The sequence below is a fragment of the Ursus maritimus genome (genome assembly GCF_017311325.1).
Source record: "Ursus maritimus isolate PB19 chromosome X unlocalized genomic scaffold, ASM1731132v1 scaffold_X1, whole genome shotgun sequence".
Taxonomy (NCBI): Eukaryota; Metazoa; Chordata; class Mammalia; order Carnivora; family Ursidae; genus Ursus; species Ursus maritimus.
Window position 1 is genome coordinate 6,918,856 of NW_024423319.1, and position 23,743 is coordinate 6,942,598.

At 43.7% G+C, this 23,743-nt stretch overlaps 1 protein-coding gene across 1 annotated transcript in view; it reads right to left on the reverse strand.

The window, feature by feature from the left end:
- GPC4 (glypican 4) overlaps nucleotides 1-23,743 on the reverse strand; it is a 104,293-nt gene that overhangs the window by 21,174 nt on the left and 59,376 nt on the right. The window contains exon 2 of the mRNA XM_040627473.1: nucleotides 12,267-12,425. Within this exon, the coding sequence (XP_040483407.1) occupies nucleotides 12,267-12,425 (159 nt within the window). The remainder of the gene's footprint in view (nucleotides 1-12,266; nucleotides 12,426-23,743) is intronic.

Sequence of the window (23,743 nt, forward strand, 5' to 3'; positions counted from 1 at the left end):
GCAAGAATCTAAACCAAAGCTAACGATGCCTCCTGACTGAAACCTGACACCAGGACAGGTATTTTCAAAACATGTTGTTTTACTTGGACACGATTTTTTTTCTTTTCTCCTGACATCTTCGGAACATGCAAGAACACTGCCTGGTACATGCTGGAGGCCAAGAAACATAATGAAATACCACAAAAGCTAGCACCGAAGTTTTCTCAAAATAAGTTCTCAGGTGATCCCTGTGACACTGCTACAAATTGGGGTATCCAACTTGACCTCGGGTTCTTAAAGGATTCATATGGTAACATCATGAGATTCTGTGGGGGAGGAAAGTGGGGAGAGAGGGAAAGAAGGGGGGGGACGGGACATGCAATGCCTAGCAGACTTAACCACAGATTTGGTACATTTAAAGGACAACAGGGAAGATAACGGAGAAAGATACATAAGAATACCTGGTTATTTCACACTTACTTTCTGGGCTGAGCGTTAAAAGATTTTAATGTCTTAAGTACAAAGGGCAAATTAGTTTCTCCTGAAGCTTTTGTTAGGCCATTCAAAGAAGAAAAGAGCTAATGGTGTATCTGTAACGATTATTCTTAACGAATCTATGGCTGGTATAAAAATAAACACTTTACAATTAAGTTTAACGGCAGGAAATGTAATAAATACTAAAGCAAAATATAAGGACCACATCAATTAAGAAAGTGCCTCCAAGTGAACACGGAGAAGAAAAAAATCCGGTGCTTCCTTTGAAGCCAGAAGAACATTAGCAATCTTCTCAAAATGCAATAGCGCAACGAAGCCATTATCTTCTCAGATTGTGTGGGCAAATCAGAGGCTGAAAACCACTTTCCGACAGTTTCTCAAAATCTGCACTGGAAACAATGAAGCCTTTTGGAGAGGGTGTGTGTGACTGCTTACTTCCATGAAATCCCACACCTGTGCCCCCAGCTCATCACCTCATGGTGGCTGGAGCCTGAAAGTCCACAGTCTTTTGGGTTCCAGCTTTTCAAACTATGCATTTTGTTTGAGGGGTATTTCTGTGGGGAGAGGAGCTCTTTCCTTTTCCTCTGGTTGAGTTTCGCTTGTTTTGTATTTCCTGGGTGCTCTTCCAGGAGACTAAGGGAAATGGATTCCCTCTGAAGAGCTAAAAAGGTGGGGGGGGGGGTAGAGACGCAAGTCAACTCCTCGCCTCCATTACAAGCACACAGCCTGGAGTTTTTAACCCAAGTTCTCTCCCTGGAAGAAGCCCAGAAAGTACACAAGGAGCAAGGGGAAGCATATGAAAAGCATCACTCAAATCAGGTACCTGAGAAGTCTCTAATTCTCTCCAAAGTCCCAAGTGATTCTTAAGTGTGGTCCCACGACAGGCCAGCATCAACACCACATCACCAGGACATTTGCTAGAAATCCAAGTTCTTGGGCCCCACCCTAAGCCCATCGGATCAGAGACCCTGGGCATGGAGCCTAGCCATCTGTGACTCTGCTTCCCCTAATGTTTGAGAACCACTGCTCTAGCCAAGGAAACGTGTCCCATTTCACCCCTCAATAGCAATCAACACCAGCTCGGGGCTGTGCTAAATATGGAGCATACGGGTTAAACGTTTTAATTAGAGGAGAATGTCTTTCCAATGACTTGGGTTTTTTCCATTTTTTTCTTGCATTCTTGGGTGTGATTTATGATGTTTGGGTGGGCGGGGGGATAAACTTTCTTGTATGGAGTCTCTCAACTAAGTGTCCAGATGCAGGCAGCACTTTTCTAGAATTCAAAGCTGGGGCGTGTTGGGGTAAGAAGCGCCCTGGAAACGTCATCTGGTCCACTTCCCATACCTTGCTGGAATTCCTAGCACCCCTGCCAAGGGCTGCTGGTTTACCCGGGACATAGTAAAGAAGGTACGCCAAGCCGCGCTAGTACGTGCCCCGTAGGTTGCACACATAGCTCTCACATGCTGGGAAACTAAAGCCTGGTCACTGAGATCAATACGCAAGCCTTGTGTCAATCCACTGCTATTGATATTTCGCGATCCAAAAGAGAAGATTCCAAAGGCAACCACAGGTCCTTCCCTAATATTGGATTTTTATGATATTGCTCATAAAATTGGCACACATCATTTAGTGTAGAAGTAGGATGTTGGAAATTATTTGACTTGTGCTTTGATGACTCATTTAATAAGTAACTGAATACTCACTTGCATTTCTAGTGAATGGCACCTAGAGTTGCATAGGTTTTAAGGGTGGGGGCAGAGAGGCATTTCAGAGGTGTTTTAATCTAAAACAGCTATACAATGCCAGAGTTCGTTGTTTAGGCCTCAAAGTGCTCCAGGTCAAAGAAATGCTAAGATACTGAACATTTTATGGGGAAAAAAAAAGTCTCGGAAGAGTTCCTCATTCAGATCAAGAAGCTATGGGTTGGTGTTTCTCTGTATAGTGTAGCTGCTTTGGCGTATAAGAGAAATGATCGAATTAAGAGGATTATTTCAAACCAGCATGCCCTCTGTCCACCACCACCATGGACCTTACTTTGGCTCCCATGACTCAAATTCTGTCTAGGGCGCGCGCGTGTATGCGCGTGCACGTGTGCCGTGTGTGATGTTCATTTAAACTTTAAGAGATTAGCCTGGTGCTACATACATACTCAATTCTAATTCCTTTGATTGTTCAGAAAATTGATTTCTGACACACTTGAAGAGACTCTTCAGTATGGCCACATAAGTTGCAACTATAAAGACCGTCTGAGTGGGCTATATACAGAAATTCTATAAAACTGACATAACAAGTTAAAATCTGATCATTGAATCCCTCCTAATGGCTACGCACTCAGTATGTACTGAGTGGCTATTATGGGTTCAAATCAAAGCACCCAGTTTTACCACATCTTCACCTTCTTGCCCAATCAGACTGTAATCAACATTTCCAAGACGACCAACTCCCTTCATCCAATTCACCTTCGCCATACCGCCAACCCTCCACACATGGTTTTACGCGCACCAGAGAGTTTTAAAGCACCTATAAAATCCTTCATCCTTCATTTCATAGAGCAAGTTTTAAAATACTCAGAGACCTTGTAAGGATGGCAGATATAATTTAAATTCTAAAATCCATACCAGTTAGGTCCAATATCAACTAAGGAGAAAAAAGGAGAGAGTGGGGGGGGAAGCTTTTACATCTGCTCCTCCTATCAAACTAGCAGCTTTCACAGGTTCGTGTATAACTCTTTTGCATCCGCACTCCTTTTCTTCCTAGGACACTTTCTTCTACAATGAAGAATAGAACAAAATCAGACATTCGGGTCCCGGTCCACGGCCATCAGTAGCCGCTTCATTAATCGCTGTAATGTTCTTCTTCACTTTTCCCCCCATTATTCAGAATTCAGGAGCAGAGTCCGATCTTCACTGCTAAGGAACTGTGGAGGCCCAAGACACCTAGCAATCATTCCTTCTTAATCATTATGCTTGAAGCCAATTATAAGACACTCCGTGGCTGAGAGAGGCTCAGCCCAGCCACAGCAGTGTACCCCAGGATTCCGCAATGATCAGAAGCTTAGTTAATTGGGAATTAGATCTCCCTTGAGGCAACTGCTTGTATTGGGGGAAAACGTGGGGCGGGCAGTCTGTTTCAAGTGACGCTACAGGTGATCAGGGTTTATTTCTCCTTCAGCTTTCAGTTTGGAGGCTTAAGTGTTTACATTTGAAGGATCAAGCAACTGCTACTCCCAGGGCTCATGGATGAGCACCTGGCACGGGGGTGGAAACAAACACTGTAACATGCTACCTACCTAAACCGGTGGGACACGGTGCGGAAAGCATGGGATCCCTCACTTACGAGCTGTGTGACCTTGAATGGACAGAAGGTCTAACCTGTCTGATTTTCTTTGGCCTCATCCATAATAGGACTCTGTTACTGCTCAACTCATAGGGATCACGCCCAACGCGCCAGAGGTGCTCAATAAAGGGGCACTTGTAATCGGTGAAGTGTTCTTACTGTCACCTTTAGGGTTTCTTCCTATCTACAGTCACTTTAAAAATCTCGTAAGGCCGGTTTTTATCTCTCCCGGCACAAATATCATCCAGCTCGGGGAACATAAATTAAGCCAAAGTTGCTAGAGCTCAGTTAAGAAGACCCAGGGCATTATAAAGCTGGGAGCGATTTAGTCAAAGGAAATGCTTAATGCTCTGGCTTCCAATGCTGTGAAACGTCCCAGACATCTACACGGGTGGGAGCGACCACTGAGTGGAAAATACTCAAGGGAGAAACCTCAACCCATGCAAGAGGTTTTCCATTAAAAGAGAGTATCACACACATCACACATATATAAACACAGATCAGGGTAAAGATTAAGCAAAGAATCGGGGAAAGGAAAATTAAGAATGAAGTGGCAGGTCAACCCCCAGACCCCCCCCCCACGCACCTCATCTGCCGGAAGTCCGCTCAGTACAAGGGCTGAGCTAGGGGACTGAAAGTATCTTCCAGCTCTAAAATGGATTATTCTGAATGTCAGTAGTATCAGTTTAACATGGGAAAAACTAGAATGAGAGATCACCTTTTCCATATAAAAGTTTTCTACGCAAATACCCTCTTTTAAAAGAACGAAGAAGATCATATTCTTCTATCCCCAGCCACTCAGTCTTGCATCAAATAAACATTCAAAATTCTTCCATTATAAACAATTGACTGGCTATTGATTAATGAGCTAGAAAACATTCTACAACTAACCCACGACCTGAAGAGACTGGAAGCCCTTTCTATTCAATCCACTTGGCTGCGTGTTATAAATTACCACCTTGTATTTCTATTATTAGGAAGCAGCCTTTTATGTCGAAGGATTAATTTCCTCTTTACTGTCAAGACTGTACTTCACAGCCCTGGCACGGTGTGCGAACATTAAGTTACCACCCCAACAAAATTCCTGAGAAAAGAAGCCTCCTTGTAAGTACTACAAATCATATTTTTCCCACTGTTAAGAAAACTCAAAGAGTTCTATTCACCCTTTCACCGGAGATCACACATTTAATCAAGAACAGCTAACATAAGCATCGACGAATGTAAGAGAAAAAGGAGATTAAGCAAGCATCTTACGGACTGAAACGAAACGGAAACTTTGGTCTCTGACAATCTCCTCCCTCGGTCTTGCTTTTTCGGTAATGTCTGTTTAAGTTTTCAGCAGGCACTTTCCTCTACCTTGCCATAATCTTACTCCTCAAAAGTGCCTGCGAGGGCAGGCTGTACTAAAAGGCCACGTCCTTGACTAAGGTTCATCAACTGATAGCACATCAACAGACCACCCCTAGGACGACAGGGCGAGATGGCCAACTGCAGCCCTTACTAGGGGGCTGCGAACATTTGAAACGGTGCTAGGGACCCGCCAAAGTACGCATGGCTCTTTTTCCACAAGGTTAATTCTCTTAGTTAATCCATTTTGAATGCTAAAGCTCCTTATGTTATCTCTCAGGGCCCCGGTCTCATGCTACTGTAGCCAGAGACATGGGCTAAAGACTGTTAAGCCTTCTGCTGGTCCCCATTCCATCCATACCAAGGGTACACCAGCTAGCCAATTCCCTTTAACACACACATGCCTTCCCATGCAAGGGCCTGAGGAGGAGGCTGAGGGGATGTTTAAGGAAACCAAGAGGCTGGAGCAGCGGGCCCAAGGGTGCCATATACTAACCTCTACGTGGATCTATTTTACGGCCTCACATACAGACCTTCTCATATGGTCTAGGTGCTCAGGACCTATTATCAAGAGAAAAATCAGCACACAAAGTAACAATACTCTGTTACGATTCCAATTTGCATCAACCTGCACAAAAAAGATGAGGCAAATACAATGCTGACGTAAATACAACAGTTGCTAGGGACCTGGGGTAGTTTTTTTCAATAAATGTTTCTCAATTTTGTTCACCCAAATTTTTCAGTGACATTTTATAACCAGAAAAATATAGTACCTTCTTCATGCATTCCCAGAGTACTTTACTTCCCTTATTCTATTTGTTTAACTTAATTGCTGGAGGTTTCCATGCATTTTTCTGTCTATAGTGACCACTGTGATACTTTATGGGGGGAATAAACCCCAAATATTTTCTAAAAATGGCACCAAAGCATTTCTTTTTTTCATAAAAAAATGCAATTTTTTTCCTATCAAGTATCCCATTCAAATTGTAGCAATTTAAAGTGTATGGCGAGATATGAAGAAAATATAAACAAACTGCCGATAACCCTACTACTAAAAGACGGCAACAACGCTTTGTCAGATTCTGTCTTTTTCCTATGAAGATATGTATTGTTGCAGGCTTGAGATCGTATCGTTATCTGTACCCTGTTCTCCGGTAACACCGTATGCTTAGCCTTTCCTATGTGATTAAAGATCCTTCAGAAACCTCATTGGTAACAACTGCAGATACATGACACCATGTGGACAGACCAGCGTCATCATGGAACATTTAGATCGATTTCCTATTTGTCATTATTGTAAGTAATGCTGTGATGAACACCCTTGTACAGAAATCTTTCTTTCCTTGAGATAAATATCTAAATGACTAAATCAAAGGGTATGAATGTGTTCAAGACTTCTGACACACTGACCTCCAGAAAAGGTGTGCTCACGAAACACTCTGGCTGAGTCATATTTATTACAAGAGTTTCAATGGCTTTGCCAATTCTTGCAAGGGGAGGGGAGATAGAGCTGGGCAGGGACAATAAGAAAGGCCTGGCTGGCTTGAGAATTCCCCCAATCAGTTGGGAGGCAGTGCTAGATCGAATACGCCCTTTTCTTTGCCTGGACAGACAGACACACAGAGGAGGGTAGGCAGAGAGGAACAACAGCGTTCTCAACTCCCAGGCTCCAAGTCCAACGAACCAACAGTGTAGATAAAAGCCGTTCAGCTGAAGCTCTTCCATTTTATTTACTTGCCTCCGAACAGATCGGCTGCTTCTTGCTGCTGCCGTGACTTCTTAAGAAGTCAAAGCTAACAGCAGAGGCCCCCCGCGCCAGGGCTCGGGGCTCCCTGGAAGTTGCACAAGCATTTCCAATCTGACCAGATAGCCCGTGCTAGAGCCACAATTGGTCACACTTCAGATAACAACTCAGGAGGCAGAAAACCTTTGTCAATACAGAAATGTGTGTGTTTTGTCTGAGCTCTTGATTTGATTACAGTAAGCTGGCGGTGGTTCTTTTTCGTCCAGTTTCACAGAGAGATTACAAAAGAGTCAGCAAAAATGCCCGGCATTTTAGTCCCCTTCACATGGAAGGAAAAGAAAATAGAATTGTTAAAGAAAAGAGGAGTAGTGCCTTCCAACGAAATCAAAGACCCTTCACATGAGGATCTGGAAAGAGCGCGACATTCGCGGGACGGCCAGAAGGCCTCGTGTCTCTCTTCGCAGTCCCGCAGCTACTCGTCCTGTGAAATGTTGTCCGCTGTACTACAGCAGAGGTTCAAACAAGCACCACGGGTTTTTAAACGTCTGAATGGATCAAATCTGAGGTGAAGATTAAAAAGCAACCGCCAGGATGTATGGATGCTCTACATTTCTATGACACACTTATTTGGAGGATATTTAAGACTTGTTTTTCATAAATGTAAAAACCTCCCCCCCGGGGGGGGCTCTTGAGGCAGTGAATATGGAGGAGCAAAGGATAAGAATAAAACCACGTAGTTGAAAAAACAGTGAAGGTCAGAGGTCAGGAAAATTCCAGAAATTTCAGCTTAGCTAATGGCCACAAAGCTTAGTCGGACGCATTTGCGCATTTGCCTTTTAAGGTGAGTGGCCAGCTTCCTCCCACCGAGGTCACTGCTTTCATGGGCCTGCGCATTCTAATGCTGTCACCTCCCCGTGCCTCCACGCTGGTTTTCCAACTGGCCTAATGAAGGGATGGCCGGTGTGGACTCTGGGAAATTTCCAGTCAGTGATTAAAAGACAGATTTGGCTAAATCTGCAAAGTGCGACGCGCCCTGCCTTTGTGAAATGATAGAAAACAAGGGGGCTTGAGGGCTTAAGGGAAGGGTGGCCACTTTGATTTACACTTGGCCCGTGCAGATAGATGGGACAGACAATTATTTCTTTTATGTGCGTGTTAAGCTAATTCAGAAAATTTCTACTATTATTCGAGTTAACAAGCTTCAGGCTCATGGGAGGGTTTTCAAAGACCTGGGGAAAGTAGCGGAGTGAAGAAATGATAGCAGGAAAATAGAGGGTACCAGACAGGCAGCTAATGAACATCTTGTAAGAGCTTTCACTGAAGCAGCTGCTCTAGTCACGTGTTTCGAAGAGTCACAGAATCTTTAGAACTGAAAGGGTCTTTAGAGAGCATCTAGCTCAACCCCCTCATTTTATGGATGGGAAAACTGAGACCCAGTTAATTGCCCCAGGTCACAGGGGGTTCACAACAGAACCAGGCGGACAATTCAATGTGCTCGGGCTCCTGAAGTTACTACACTTGTTCCTGAAAACGAGGAATTAACAGACTTTCTGCACTGGACTAGCATCAGAAATCCCTACCTCCTTAAGATTTCTTTAACAGGCAAACCGTTGGCGTTGGGAAGTTCAGCAAAAAATGTATTTTCATACTTGTGACATCATTTTTACTATGTGATTCAAGAAGAGATTTAACGTGGCAGCTCTAATCTTCTTAATCTATTTGGGTTGTTTGAACTATGCTTCTTTTAAAAACAACTAGTCTCTCACAAAATGCGACATTTTGGGGTGGGCCTTTATGTTGTGGTCCCAAAACACGGATTATGCCCCACTTCTATTATTTCTATTCCTTTGCCTGGCAATTCTTTCAAAGCCCCCTGAACTGAGCATCTGATTAGCATATTCATGAGATAACCCATTCAGCTATGTTAATTAGTAGTTCTACTTCAAAAAAAAAATTTTTTTTTCCCAGAACTCACCAAGAGGGGGAGCAGTTCGCTCTGCCACTCTCACGCTAGCTCAAGGTCTCTAGCCTAGGACAGCGTTGCTGGTACAGACCGTCCTCAGGTAAAGAGTCCATAAGGCAGATGATGGTGTACAAAAAAAACAGGTGAGACCTTAAGCTCGGATGTACAAGTTTAAAATAGGAGAACCCTGAGAATTTTGGTGGGGAGAGATGTTGCCTAAGGAAGTACTTTACCCAGGTCTGAAAACACACACATGCACACAGTTTCCAAATTCAAAACGGATTTATAGGCTGTATAATCTCTTTAGATGGGCAAACAAGAAAAAACGTAAACGTGTAAAACACGTAAACGTGGAGAACAGAAAAAGCCTTTAGAGATAAGGGAACTGGCCCCGAAACGCCACAACTGGCACTTGAACTCTGGGGCTCCTCGAGGAGGAAGGACAGAAATTTGAGGCGATGGGATGATTTCTAGTTAAAGAAGGCTGACCCACTAAAAGCCTGCGATCCTTATTTTTGTTGAAAAGTTTCTAACAGGGGCGCCTGGGTGGCTCAGTCGGTGAAGTGTCGGCCTTTGGCGGCTCAGGTCATGATCTCCGGGTCCTGGGATCGGGCTGCTTCTCCCTCTCCCTGTGCCCCTCCCCTCCCCCACCACTTATGTGAGCTAATAAATAAATACTCTTTTTTTTAAGTTTATAACAAATTAGTTGTTCCGGCCTTAGAAAGAAGCAGTATCTCATAAACGGGACTTCAGTTTTGGCGTTAGAGGAAGTTGCCTGGGCTCAGGGTGACCACTTTTAAATACCTTAAGCGTAGAGAGGGCAAAAGATGCTCTTCTGAAGTTGCCTGACCTTGCAGGTTTCCATGTGTCCCTCTCCTGTTTCCTCAGGACTTGCCAGCCTTCTTCCTGTCTACCTTGCCGCCCCAGCATGGTTCTCCAGCCGCCATCTTGTTGCTCGGCCCAATCTCCTCTCTTCCATTCACATCAATAACCTTGGCCTTGTCCTCCATAATGGCCTGGACAATTCTTTGACCAACCACCCTGGCCTTAGATTTCTGAGCATCAAGACATTCCCCTATACAATTTCACTCAACTTCTTCTTTAGGCCTGAGGGGTGTTGGCGGGTCCTAACTGCCATCCTTAAAAAGCAGTCAACAAACGCAGCACCCACTTGAGGATTACGGTTTGTTGGATACCAGTCAACTGAGGTTTTACCATACAAAAGTATTTAATTATCTCAGAAAACCTAGTTTGGAGTAAATAGGCAATGTGTCCCAGCTCCGTTCTGATCTCCAGACCAAACACATTTCAAATACTACTCCTTCAAAAGAAAGCTAATCTGCGCTCACTACCTTTATTGTCTATGCCATATTTTAATTTGAAGTCAGAAGAAACAAACTAAAGTTTCATAATTGCTTTTCATGACCAGTTTTGAAACTGATAAAGAAACAGTGTTAACACATTTATTGAATGTGAAACCTGGTAGGGAAGGGCCAGAGAAACTATTTTTCCGTCCTTTTTAAAAAAGCATATGTTAACACTTACTGATAGTGTTTCTCTGTATAGCTTTCTAAAAACTACACACTGGAATCATACGAGTAATGCTATAAAACCATGGGGAGTGAGAAGGGGAAAGACTAGCTAAAGCAGCAGGCCTGTAGGCGAGAGAGGTCACTAAGGTCTGTGGGCTCTGTACCAGAAGGAGACAGGTCTAACAGGAAGTGGGGTGACATGGAGGTGGCAGAACTTGAAAACAGCTTTATCTCCATTCCATCATGCTACCAACAGGCTAGCCATTTGTAAAGAGCAGGACTCTTTCCTTCTGAATGCCCTTATTAAACCCCAAGGGGTCATTTTTATATATCAGCATCTCAAGCTTTCAAAGATGGCCATCTGATTATCTTTCTAAGTATTCTCCCCAAAGTAAAAGAAAATGCTAAGGTTACTGTCTTGAACGAGAAATGCCAGAGTCAAGCGAACACCAGTCTTTTCAATAATTATACTAATAGTTTAGTGACCCAGAGAGACAGAGGTGGCTTAATGATGTCTTTTGACAATAACACCCATCTTCAAGTGGTGCTAACATGTTGTTAAGTATTCTTTATAGTTACAGCAGGTGTGTGTGTGTGGGGGGGTGTGGACTAATAAACAGGATATATAGATACATAAAACACTTTTATCCATCCAGGAAGAGGAGGAGATAAAATCAAGACTGAACACAATTTTGCATAGTAACTGGTGGTAAAATGGGTACGATAAACGACACGCTACATAGAGAAAACTTTCGTTCAACTACATTACAGATTAAATATGCTCTCATGGTCTAGCCTGGGAACCTAACACTTATTAAATCGGTTATAAGTTTCAAATAACGAATCTCAAAAGCCAACATTTGAAATACAACCTGTTCTGTAGCTGGGGCCTGCCTTATCAGCTATATAAATCGAATTTAGTCCAACTTCTCACCATGGCAACAAGCCCTTTGCAGAAATACGCAAAGACATTTCACATCTCGAAAATTTGCCTTGTACTCTTCACCACACATAATGTCAAGAAAAGCATGCTTCAAAGGTACTATGTAATGAGAATGGCCTTTAAAACAGGCACAAAGGAAATCATTCCTATTAAAATTAAATCTACTTCATAACAATCTTCAAACTGAGTGAAGAGCACCAGAGAAGAGAATCCTGAGGTGTTTTGGACCCCATACTCTATAGTTTTTAAAGTCTATTATCTGTAACACTGCTTCAGATACGATGGAAGTGCCTCTCATTTGGCTCATATTGGCTATTTCTCCACTATTAAACGACGGCGCGCGTACGAGAATTCACATTGGGCACAGGGGGCTGAAATGGGTTTGGTCGTGGCTTTACATGGCTAGACTAAGCCAAAGGGCCAGCTAAGGGATGAAGCCCAGCTTAGCAACAATCATAAATACAGCGGCTACTTCTGGGTCACTGCTGCATGCAAACTCAAGAGCCGAGTTTTCAGCCTATCTGTGTTCTACAGGGCTTCTAGGAATTCTAGTTGTTTCTGGGAAATCCAGTTTGAAATTTAATTTGAAACCCAGGACTGCAGAATCTCTATGCTTATTCTAAGCTTTCAGGTGCCTGCTTTTTATCAGGGAGATGTTGTTGTTCTTTTTTTAAGTGACTTACGTCAACAACGCCATTTTGTGTTCACCCAAGAAAATAAATGAAAGCCTTTCAATTCAACTACCTCAATCTCTTTTTTGGCTCCCTGCGACCGTATTTCCATGATGCCTACCATACAGATTCTAGCTAAAGCAATCGTACAAACTGAATTGTCACCTCTAAAACGCAACTTGCATAAAAGGTGTCAAACAAATTCAAGAACAAAGCACATATGGACGCTTACTTGGACCAAAGTTCCCACACCTACCGTCAAACTTCTTGTAACGGGAAGCAAAGATGGCTTGCAAGTGATTGCACTGTTCGCTGACCACACTTTTGAAATCATCTTTACTTTGCAGGCTGTATTTCTCCTCCATCTCCTGAGAGCAGCAGGTATAGCCCTGGGGACAGATCTTCAAATGATCACCTGGAAGATAAAATTGTAGGACAATCAATCCCCATCATCACTCATCAAGTCCAAGAGGCAAGAGTGTGGCTTAAGTGCACACACTCTGCTTCACTTCCACCTGTGAGGCTCCCGCAAAAGCCTAGGCATCGTGTGTATTTGAAAAGTTCTACTAAAACTAAAAACATCTGAGGCAGCTGGCAGGCTCAGTCGGGTACAGCATGCAACTCCTGATCTCAGGGTCGAGGGTTCGAGCCCCATGTTGGGGGATAAATAAACTAAAAGCATCCATTCCTTTATGGGAATGCTAAAACAATAAAGCCACCTACAAACGACAGAACTTTTGAAATCAAGAAGTCTGCTACACCACAGGAAAATCAGTGTGGCCAATAAACAGTATCACTCAAGATAGAGCTGAGCCTTTTTTAAAAAAAAATAAATTATTCAAGATTCTATGCTAAATAATGACTGTACAAATCATACAAATGAAACATAAGTTTTTCCAGCTTTTGGGAGTTTATATTCCAAGAGAGGGTACACCTTAATGAAGAATGATTTATAAAATACATGACAGGGGCGCCTGGGTGGCTCAGTCGGTGAAGCGTCTGCCTTTGGCTCAGGGCGTGATCCTGGGGTCCTGGGATCGAGCCCCGCATCGGGCTCCCTGCTCAGTGGGGAGTCTGCTTCTCCCTCTCCCTCTGCCCCTTCCCCCCGCCCCAAAAATAAAATAAAAAATAAAATAAAATACATGAGAGCCAAAGATTGAGCAAGTACACCAGCAGTAGTTACACTGTGGGGAAGCAAAGGGATAAGTGGATTTCAAGGGGTTGTTGGCCAAGAGGAAGCAATGCGAGTTCACACTGGATAATTTCAGGCTATGATAAGTCACAAAGGGTAACGGCAAATGACCCTCAAGTTTCAGATTTTCTTGTCCAGCATCTTCTGCATGGTTGTCGGACACTGACCTTATAATACTGGGATATGTAGCCACTCACCCCAATATTGACTAATCGCTACCAATAAGTGTCATCTTTATGCAGTGATGTAGTCCTAGGACTCAAGAGAAATGCCGTAAGATGCTTCACTCCACAGCAGCTCAACCCACAAGGTATCTCCCTCCCCCTACACCGACTACATTCTGCTTGTGGTTAGGACAGGAAGGCTTGGAGGGCTTTTTTTGTTTTTAATAGATCCCAGAGTTCACCCACACCTTGTTCCTCCTGCCGCAGAACACAACTGTGCTTTGCAGAGACCATACCTCTCCCTCATCATGACCAAGAGAAGTGGTGCCACTGAAAACTGAACCCCAACATTATTACTGCCTGAGTCACACCACCATTAATTGGTGTGATCTAATTTTTACAGATATTACAAGGACTCACTGCCACTGTTCCTTCTGCTACTGCCATCCATGTTCCACATAAGACGAGGGGTCTGAAAACAAGGTCTCGGGAACTCAGGAACTGAGTATGTTGAAGACATATGCACCTGTCTACTGTAAGTGTATATGATAAATAAAGGGCTAAAAAATAATGGGCCAAACGCCACCACTCACAGGAAATGAACTGGGCCATGAGCTGGCCATTGCTGCTTCTTGGCTGAGTGTGCTTAGAAGAATCATCTTGACCTAAGATAGATACCGTAGTGGCTTTGGAGAGGTGGGGTACTGCAGATAAAACGGAGTTAGGCAACTTAATTTGACTTATCTAGGATTGTCTATGGCATGTATGCAAATAATTACATAATCATATGTATGCATGATCATTCTTCCTTCCCGGCAATTAAAAAGTGGGGAGAATGAATGCTACTGCCACACAAAAAGGGGGGGGGTTCAGTAATCAAGGACTAGTTAGAAAAGAAAGGGGGGAGGAAAACAATCTTCAAAAAACTGCCTCATCCAGAAACTGCTAAAAGTTTCTTTTGGCATTTTTGAAACCCTTGATCAACATATCAATCTAACCAAAAAGGCGGGGGGAGATCGTGTATATGAGTTTAGGAGCTTTGAAGATCTCATTAGCCAAAGAAAAAGGTTGCTAAGGCTCAGTTTTCTGCAAACACCTTTGTTACAACCAAAAACAAAACTCCCTCTTCACTGGCTTAACAAGTTCACAGCAGGCCTTTGGTACTGAGACACATAATTAACAGAGAGATATCCAGTTGTCTCCAGGTTTCAGGGTGGAGGATTTCCCCCAATACAGTCTTAACATGTGAAATAATACGAAGAACCCCAACTAGTACAGCACTTGCTGTCGCTGTATTCAATAATCCATCACACTCACACCCCACATAGAAAATTAATTGGAATGCTCGGAGTGTGAGCTTAAGACTCGCAGGGCTATTTAAATGAATTATAATAAGGGAGCAACTACTCTTTAAGATTGTCACAGGCTGAAATTCATCACATGCTGGTTTTCAGACGCCTGCAAAGATTCCATTGGGGTATGCACTGAATTTCCAAGGCAAAACAATTCGTGAGTTTGGAAAATAATCTACGCTCCCCGAGTCTTAACAGGGCTCACACGTACAATAAACCAAGGGGCCACTTAATGGATGCTGTCAAAACAGGTTTCTAAATTGCAGGAAAAGCACACCTTTTTCCCACCCCCAACGCATACACACACAGACACATGGACACACACACGCAACACCTGAAGCCAGAAAATTCAGAGACAGCAGGAAAGAATAATTTTCTGTACTTAAGAAGGTGCTAGACATTGAGGGGTATAAATTGACCCACAGGAATTTTACACTAAGGAGACACCTTCCAAGAATGGGTAACGGCAGTAAAAGTTGCCAGCAACCTGCCGAATGCAGAGAGCACCATTTCCACCGACACACGTACACACTGCAGCATCTAAAAGGCCCAGTGGGTCAGGGCGCCTGGGTGGCTCAGTCGGCTGCGCAGCCGACTCTTGATTTTGGCTCAGGTCATAATCTCGGGGCCGTGGGATTGAGCCCCACGTCAGGCTCTGCACTCTGCACGGGGTCTGCTCGTCCCTTCTCCCCATCCCCGCCTGTGTGCACGCTCTTTCTCACAAATAAAATCTTTAAGTAAATAAATAAATGGTCCAGCACGGCCAGTGTACTCTGCCCGTTTCATAGCCAACCGGGGCCCTTAGCAGAACCTTCTGGAGACCAGCTTCTACCAGAACACTGGAGTACAGATTTGTTTTGGCAATACCTAATAAAAGAGAGTCCGCTTTCATTTTAGGGAGAACGTCTTTCCAGGCAGACTTTGTCTAATGGTAAAAGGCTCGCCTTGTGTAAAGGACGACAACAGGGTAGACACTTGGCTAATGTTTCTGCTGGCAAAGTCGTCTTCCTCTCTGGTCCAAGAAGCCCACTCCAACAGGCAACTTTTGCCCATGTAGCCTGGAATGCCCCACTTACTCTGTCTGCATTTCTAAAAAGCATTACTTGAAAATGTAATCTGACATCCTTGCCCAGAGCCCTGCCTGAGACACATGCAGAACAAAACACACTTGTGATTTAAATCCCAAGACATACGTATGCTACTAGGGGCTCAGTGCTGCAACCAGTTTTGGCTGATGAGAAGTACAAGGAGGAAAGGTGGGGGGCAGTCTTGGTGCATTTGAAAATGGGATCAGAGCACTGCATTCTGGTAAGAACTCAAGCAACTCTTTTGATTTTTAAAACTTTGAGGTGTCTGGGTGGCAGAGTCAGTTAAGCGTCCCACTCTTGGTTTCAGGTCGGGTTGTGATCCTGGGGTTGTGGGATCAAGCCCTGTCTCAGGCTCCGTGCTCAGCGAAGAGTCTGCTTGAGATTCTCTCTCTCTTCCTTCGCCCCTACCCACCCCCCATGTACTAGCTCACTCTAAAAGAAAGAAATCTTTAAAAAAATAAATAAAACTTGAGTATTTCTGGGGCACCTGGCTGGCTCAGTCAGAAAAGCACTCTTGATCTTGAACTTGAATATTTCTATTTGAATTGCCAAAAATGGCTTATATTAAAAGGGCACACATATTATCTGAAAGGCATTCTCTTTGCGACTGTTCCTGAAATGCTGTGTCTGAATGAGAGATGCCTTTTCTTTCTAGAGATCTCCTGTCTAAACCTGCTGATCCTTTCTCATTTAAGAAAGATGGAACAGGAGCAGTGTTTTCTTCAGGCTGAGAGAGTGAGCACCGGGATAAGAGGACCTGATACGGGACAGGTGGGCAGACAGTGCAGGTGTAAGTACTGGGCGTGTGCCTTTTTTTTTTTTTAAAGGGCCCTAGGTAATTCTGCTATATACACTTCCGTAAGAATTAGTACTTGAAAGGCTTAAGCAGCAGAGCCGCAGAAGAGCTGGAAGTACTCGTGAACCCGTTAGTCCAATGGCTCAGGTGAACAGCGGGTCATGATATCTGACTATTCTTTGTTTCCTCTATTTCCCTAGCTCAGCCTCCTTCTTCCATGACCCTTGCTGGGTGCAGGCTTCTCTCCACGTATCTCTTCCTGGCTGCTTTCACTCCTTTCCTCTCCCCAGACTGTTCCTTGTCATCCTAATCCACAGCTTCGAACTGCACCAAATATGAACCCGGAGGCTTTTTTTTTTTTTCTAATCTGTTGTACTTATTTATAGTTCCCTGATCTTCATCTAAAAAGCAGGTAAGTTGAACGCTTTATGGTTTTCTAAGGAAGCACCTAAATTAAGTTGCTTTTTGTACATGGCCCTTGATTAGTTTTTTTCTTTGTGGGTCAGTGGCCTTCTAAAGAAAAAAGGTCCCCTAGCCCTGTCCTCAGAGGCTTGGGTGAGATTCAATGAAGCGTACTTTTAAAGCTTAACTCTATGTTATTAAAAAAAACAAAAACACTCGAAAGAGCCCAACTTTTTTCCATCACACCAGCTCTATGTAATTTCTCTTTAGTCTTGATATCAATGCCTTAGCTTTCAAAGCCGAACAAAGACAATCACAATAAATGACTACTCGATCCTGCCGAGTGTGTATTGGTATTTGGAAGCTCTTCAAATCAATGGTTAAAGAAGTAGGCACCGAGGATGAGGAATCCATTCCATCCTGTATCAGGACCCAGCGGCAAACAACCTGTAGAAAGGCTGTGAGGTACAAATGGGGTGCAGCCAATGTCTCCGGATTTTCGGTTGCTCATACCCACTTCCCCCTACAAAGTGCTACAAATGGTGATCAGTTCTCAGGCCAGCTCTCTGCTTACTTACTGACAATTCGACTATTTTTAACTGTGTCTTACAACCACTTTCTAGGTCTTTCTCAGAAAATTCATTTTGAAGTCCGACTAGATGCCAAGAAAACGTCTCTCCGATTCTCACATATTCTGGGGGAACGGTGATAGGAGAATACTTGTAGTCACCACTAACGTGTTAGCTTTCTGTATCCGTAGGAGATACTAGGAGATGCCAGTCATTACTCCCCCAGAGTTCTCGATGGAGGGAAGAGCAGCCAGAAACCTTCCCAGGACACGGTGGCAGAGAACCCAGGCTCACCTGCACCAGCAGGATTTGTAGGGTAGACATTCTCTGCACCCCAACTGATTTTTACCAATAAAACAACCAAATGCCATTGCTAAATAACAGAGAAGCAAATTGCACCCTAAGGGTAAGGGCTGCAGTGAGGAACATTTGAGAAGAACAGACTGGAAAGCACTTTGTAAACTGCAAATGTAAGAAGACTATAATTGTACATTGCTCCTTCTTGCCGAAATGGAGTGCCTCACTTGGGTTTTGAAGAAAACTTAGCTCTTTACAAGGAGTTTTTAGGAAGTGAGTTTAGAAGGTTCCAAATACTTAACGCGATTTGGATCTTTCATTCTGCAAAGCTAATGTTAGTCTCGGGATAAGAAGACTGATGTGGGAAGTCAGGCCCTGGGTTTGAGTCCCAGCTGTACGTGATTCACTGCAGGCTCTGGGGAAAGTCGCTTATCCACTAGAGCCTTACAAAGCCCTTTGTAAACAAGGAAGCATTCTGTAAATGCAAAAAGTGCAATGAGGAAACACAGAAAGAAAGAACATCTATTCTACCCTGATAAGCTACTGAAGTCATCCAGGAAGACTTCTCTGACAATTTGTACTCGCTGAGGGAGAGGGGCCAGGAGGGCGGCACCTTCTCTCCTCTGACTAGCTCAGGAAAATTTCTTCTTCAAGGGTGGATTTTAGGGGAGTCAAGATAGCCAGACAAGAGGTGCTGAATGGCATGCATAAGTGATAGTGAACTGATGAAAACGAAACACAAACATCTCAAGGGCCATCAAAAGCAAAGCCCTGGGAGCTTAAGGAGACATGATGATGGACGAAGATAGGGTGTCCTGGTTGGGTCCCTGGAACAGAAAAAGACATTGGGGGAAAACTAAGGAAATCAGACAAAGACTTGTATGTGAATGTTCACAGCAATATCATTCATAATAGCCAAACGTCCCTCAGCGGGGATAAGCGAAATGTGGTGTATCTGTACGACGGATCATTCGGCCAAAAGGGGAAATGAAGTTCTGATACATGTTACAACATGGCTGAATCTCAAAAAAGAAAAGAAAAACCCCAACACTATGCTACGTGAAAAAGCCAGCCACCAAAGTCCATGTGTTGTATGATTCCATTTATATGAAATGTTCAGCATAGGTCAATTTACAGAGACAGAAAGTAGGTTACTGGTTGCCTAGAGGAATGGGAAGTAAGGGGAGGTTGCAGCTAAAAGGTAGGGGACTTCTTTCTGGGATGAAGAGGATGTTCTAAAATTTATTTTGGCAATGAATCCACAATTCTGTGAGTATATTAAAAGCCCCTATACACTTCAAATGGGCAAATCATTTAGGATATGAATTATATCTCAATAAAAGCATTAGTAAAAAAAAACTAAGACTATCAGAATATCAGAATTAGATGGGGACTTCACATAATAACAACGTATCTACATTTGTTTATCCGTTGTGACCATGTACCAAGGTAAGATGCTAATAATAGGAAAACTATCTGTGCTAGCCTCCCAACTCCTGTAAATCTGAGACTCTTCTAGGATAAAACATTTATTGTTATTTTTTAAAGGCAAACTTCAGTTTTCAAAGGAAAAAGGGGTAAATGTGTGTGTGTGTGCGTGTGTGTGTGTGTGTGTGTGTGTGGTGGGGGAGCTTTCACCAGGCTTTTAAAAAATATAAATACTTGGTGTAATTTTACTAATCGGAGCTACATTAAGCTATTATTTGCTGGGGGTGATTTCCCTAATCCCTCAATTGCTACTTTACTCTTTTTCTATTTGTTCCAAAAGTAAAACAATTCCTTGTCGTTGGTCTCAAGAGTTACCAAAATGGTTTCTGCTCACTTTCTAGATCTAAATCCACGTAGCCACAAAGTGAGCTAAGAAGCAGGTTGCTGTGTAACTCCAGTGCCTCCAAGCTACCCAAGAACTCCAGGAGGAATATACAATGTTCTGCTTCACGGGAACAAAGAAAGAAACTCTCTAAAGGGTTTTAATATTCCCAGGGGGGCAGGGGGAGCATATACATTAATACACCCTCCCCTTTGCAAAAAGGAGTGGAATTACCGCATAGGATGTGCAATGCATGTCGAAAGCTTTAAGTCATTTGACCTAAGCCTTAATAAGAAAGCACATAAATTACAGTTATTATGCAGATGTAGCATTTGAGATCACCCACCAATCAGTAGGAGAAATGCAGCTAGTTAATATTTTGCAAAACCTTGCCAAAATACAGCTCTGGAGGGCTTAAGACTGCCAATTATTTTTAGGTCCACTAATCCTGCAAGGTAGGCTAGAGAAGGCCAATCAGAAACACATACATTTTGAAAATCAGTTGTATGATGTTTTTCTAAGAATACCTCCCTGTAAGTGTAGTTGGAAGAGTTAAGGTTGCTACTTTAAAACTCCATGCATCATTCCAATGAGCTTGCAACAGCTTTCAAATCCACTCCAGATAGAAATCAAGCAGGGCTTTTTTTTATTGCTCTTTAAATAACAAGCAAATTATGAACCGAAGTTTCTATCTCACAATCTTGGAACCCCATTTTAGTAGTGAACGAAAGGCTTCCTAAAGGAAGGCAATATCAGCCCGAGCGAGCGGTGGGAAATGCACGCTCTGACCTAGGTTACCTGCACTTAGAGCAGCGAGAGCACCTGCAGCGATTTTGCCCATCTACAACCACTTTGCTCAAGGCCCAAGACTCTCAACAGGAACAGTGATACCGGTGACTACCCCAAAACTCTTCAATAATTTGGAGGCTCCAATGCACACTACCCAAGACTGTGCTGGGGACCCTTGGGGGGCTGGCTAGGGGCAGGCAGGAAAAGTCGGAGCGCTCTCGCTTTACCACTGACATAAGAGAGCTTTCCTGTCCGAGCTTCAGGAGCACATGAACTTGGTAGCATCAGTTCAGAGTTTCTCTCCAATACCGATTTATAATCTTCACTGGGCTCATAATTTAACAGAATGCCTGGAGGTCAAGGATTCCGAACGCCTCAGTTACATATTCAGCGACCCATAAAAAAGTAGCCTAGAGACAAAATACCATTCATTGGCTAGGACATGCTATTCTCTGGCGCCCAACAGTACTTCTGGATCACAATCCCTGGCAGACCGAGGCCTTGGGAGGGTCATCTCTAAGACTGTCAGTCAGGCCAGCCTTGGAGAGCCAGAGGGACTCCCAGGGCGAGGGAATGCTGGCCACCAGAATCTCGCTCTTTCTCTGCACACCCCCTAGCATGCAGAAGTCTTAATGGTTGCCCCTGTGAGTAGTCTCCTGTGGGCAATCACTTAAGACTACGGAGAAAGTGGATGATGAGGCAAAGTGTCCTCAGAAAAACCAGGAGTGATTTTCCTTATTATTCCTAAATCATCTCTCCAGGAACCCCCAGGAGCCCCATTCTCAGATAACCTGCCAAAGCCATTTAGGTTAAGTAGCAAGATCAGAAAGAGTGAGCAGCTGAGTCCCGAGTTTATCACAGGTGTAGAAGAAAATGCAGCTGGTGGATGGGGAAGTTCACAGACACTTGCTCTAATACAAATAGCAATACCTTCCATTTCATACACATAACATGGGTTGTGCGGGTCATGAACATTTTTAAAAGTAGCTTCTCTTTTGTTCATAATTGTTTTCAGCTTGGGTGCCTAGGAAAATAAAAACCCTCACCTTTTTTTACTCTCGTTCATGATACACCTGAAATTCCTCCCTCCAAAATAGTGTGAGAATAGGTTTTTAGTAAACCTACTTTCTAGGAAAAATACACCTAAAGAACAACATATTCATTAATCATGAATCCTCCCAAAGACAATTCTCCAAATGGCTATCTAGAAAGCTTTTACACTAAGTGATAGCAAAGTCCACTGCTTCACATAGAGAAAAATGATTCTCTAACATCAGATTTCACGCCACAGCAACGGTTCTTTAAAATCCTAGCCAGGCATCAATGAAATGGAGAAGGGGAAAGAAACATTTACATTTTCAGTGTTTGTACTTAATGACATCCCTTAAAATCCACCTCCACAGAATTCTTGTTCAAGGTCACAGCGAGTTACAGCTTACTCGAATACAAATCCGCACTGAAGGACTCTTAATTAGTTTCCGTTCCATGCACATGGACATGAGCCAGAGCTGAGTAAGGGTTAATTTCTATAACATCAGAGGAAGACTACTGCACCTTAGCACGGGCAGGTGGAGGAGGGGCAGGGTCTTCCCTTTGCCAGGCTGAGTCTCTCCAACCCTCAAAAAAGCTCCTCTCCTTGCCATTATCAAATACCCTAACCCCTGGGCCTGATGCCTTTGGGGCACGCACCCTAGAATTTATTCCCTTTTAGTGGGCTCTTTGCTATGGAGAAAACTATACTTTCTCTTCTAGGTCATCTATTGGAGCTCTAGGTACAATCTGCCTCAGTCCTAATTTTGGGAGCATGCCACCATTAATGTTGCTATCCAGAGAATTACCTTTCCAGACCCTCTACTTCTTTCCTCGAAGTCAACTGTATAATGTTCGATGGAACAGTCCCACATTTCTGCGGCGATGCCAATTATTTCAAGTTTCCTTGGCTTGGTGTGCAAACTCGCAAACTCACGAATAGCTTTTGAAGGCCTAAGGAGATCACCTGCCCTGGTTTCCCTTTGTCCACATATGCTTTAGTTGTTTGAAAACCACAGGGTCATTCATTAGACAAGCATAGATTCCCCTTATAGAAATGATGTTGCCTTGGGGCGCCTGGGTGGCACAGCGGTTAAGCGTCTGCCTTCGGGGGCGCCTGGGTGGCACAGTGGTTGAGCGTCTGCCTTCAGCTCAGGGCGTGATCCCGGCGTTCTGGGATCGAGTCCCACATCAGGCTCCTCCATTATGAGCCTGCTTCTTCCTCTCCCACTCCCCCTGCTTGTGTTCCCTCTCTCGCTGGCTGTCTCTATCTCTGTCAAATAAATAAATAAAATCTTTTAGAAATGATGTTGCCTTTCCCAGAAGATTGACTTTGCTTAAGTCTTCAGCATTCCCACTCTTTATTGAGATTCTCCCAGCTTAGCTGTAGAGGTGAGGAAGCCCACGTCTGATTGGTATTTACCCTAATGGCAATCTACTAGAGGCTCCTTGGCACCACTTGACCCCCTGGTCTTACCTTTCAGAACCTTTCCTTTAGGATCAAACCTGTCAATTAATTACATTTGATTTGTTCCTTAGGATTAGAAAACCCAGTAACTCCTTCACTTCTTGAACTAGCTACTTCCACCAGTTCACCGCAAGAGATTATCTGGGAAGAGAACACTGCCTTAAAATTTTCCCCAAACCTAAATCAACAACTGTTCACTTTACCCAAACTAACCTTTGACCCAATTTGGCAATACAAAAACAGTAATGCGGTATTTACCAAGCGCCTCTCATGCGCCAGATGCCATCCATCAGTGCAGACAAAAGGCGTGGTCTCTACTCTTGAAAATTACAAGACGCGCAGACGTGGATTTAATTGTTGCTCTACAGGCTTTTTCTTTCTCCATCTTCCTCTATGATCTGAATTCCTCCTGCCCCTAGGCCCCAGAATCTCCGAGGTCCTCGGATCATCTCTTAGGACACCTCAAGTTCAAAAGACAGGAGAGCTGACGCTATCCCAGGCAAATCCACCCAACCCATACTGCTCACACCGGGGCTGCAACAGAGGTGCGTTCGGAGGTGCCTCTGGACAAACTGGGAGAAAGAATCACACGCTCAAATATAATCCATGCATTGCCAGATACGCTGTGTTCATTTTTTGAGTCATCCAAAACAGTAGATGTTCATTTGGACTCAAAGCAGAATCCTGTCATGAAGGGAAGAAGCAAACTCCTCGGGGATCTGGTTCTGCTACCTCTTTTGATCAACAAAGCAAAATCGGCAAAGCAAAAACTTCTCA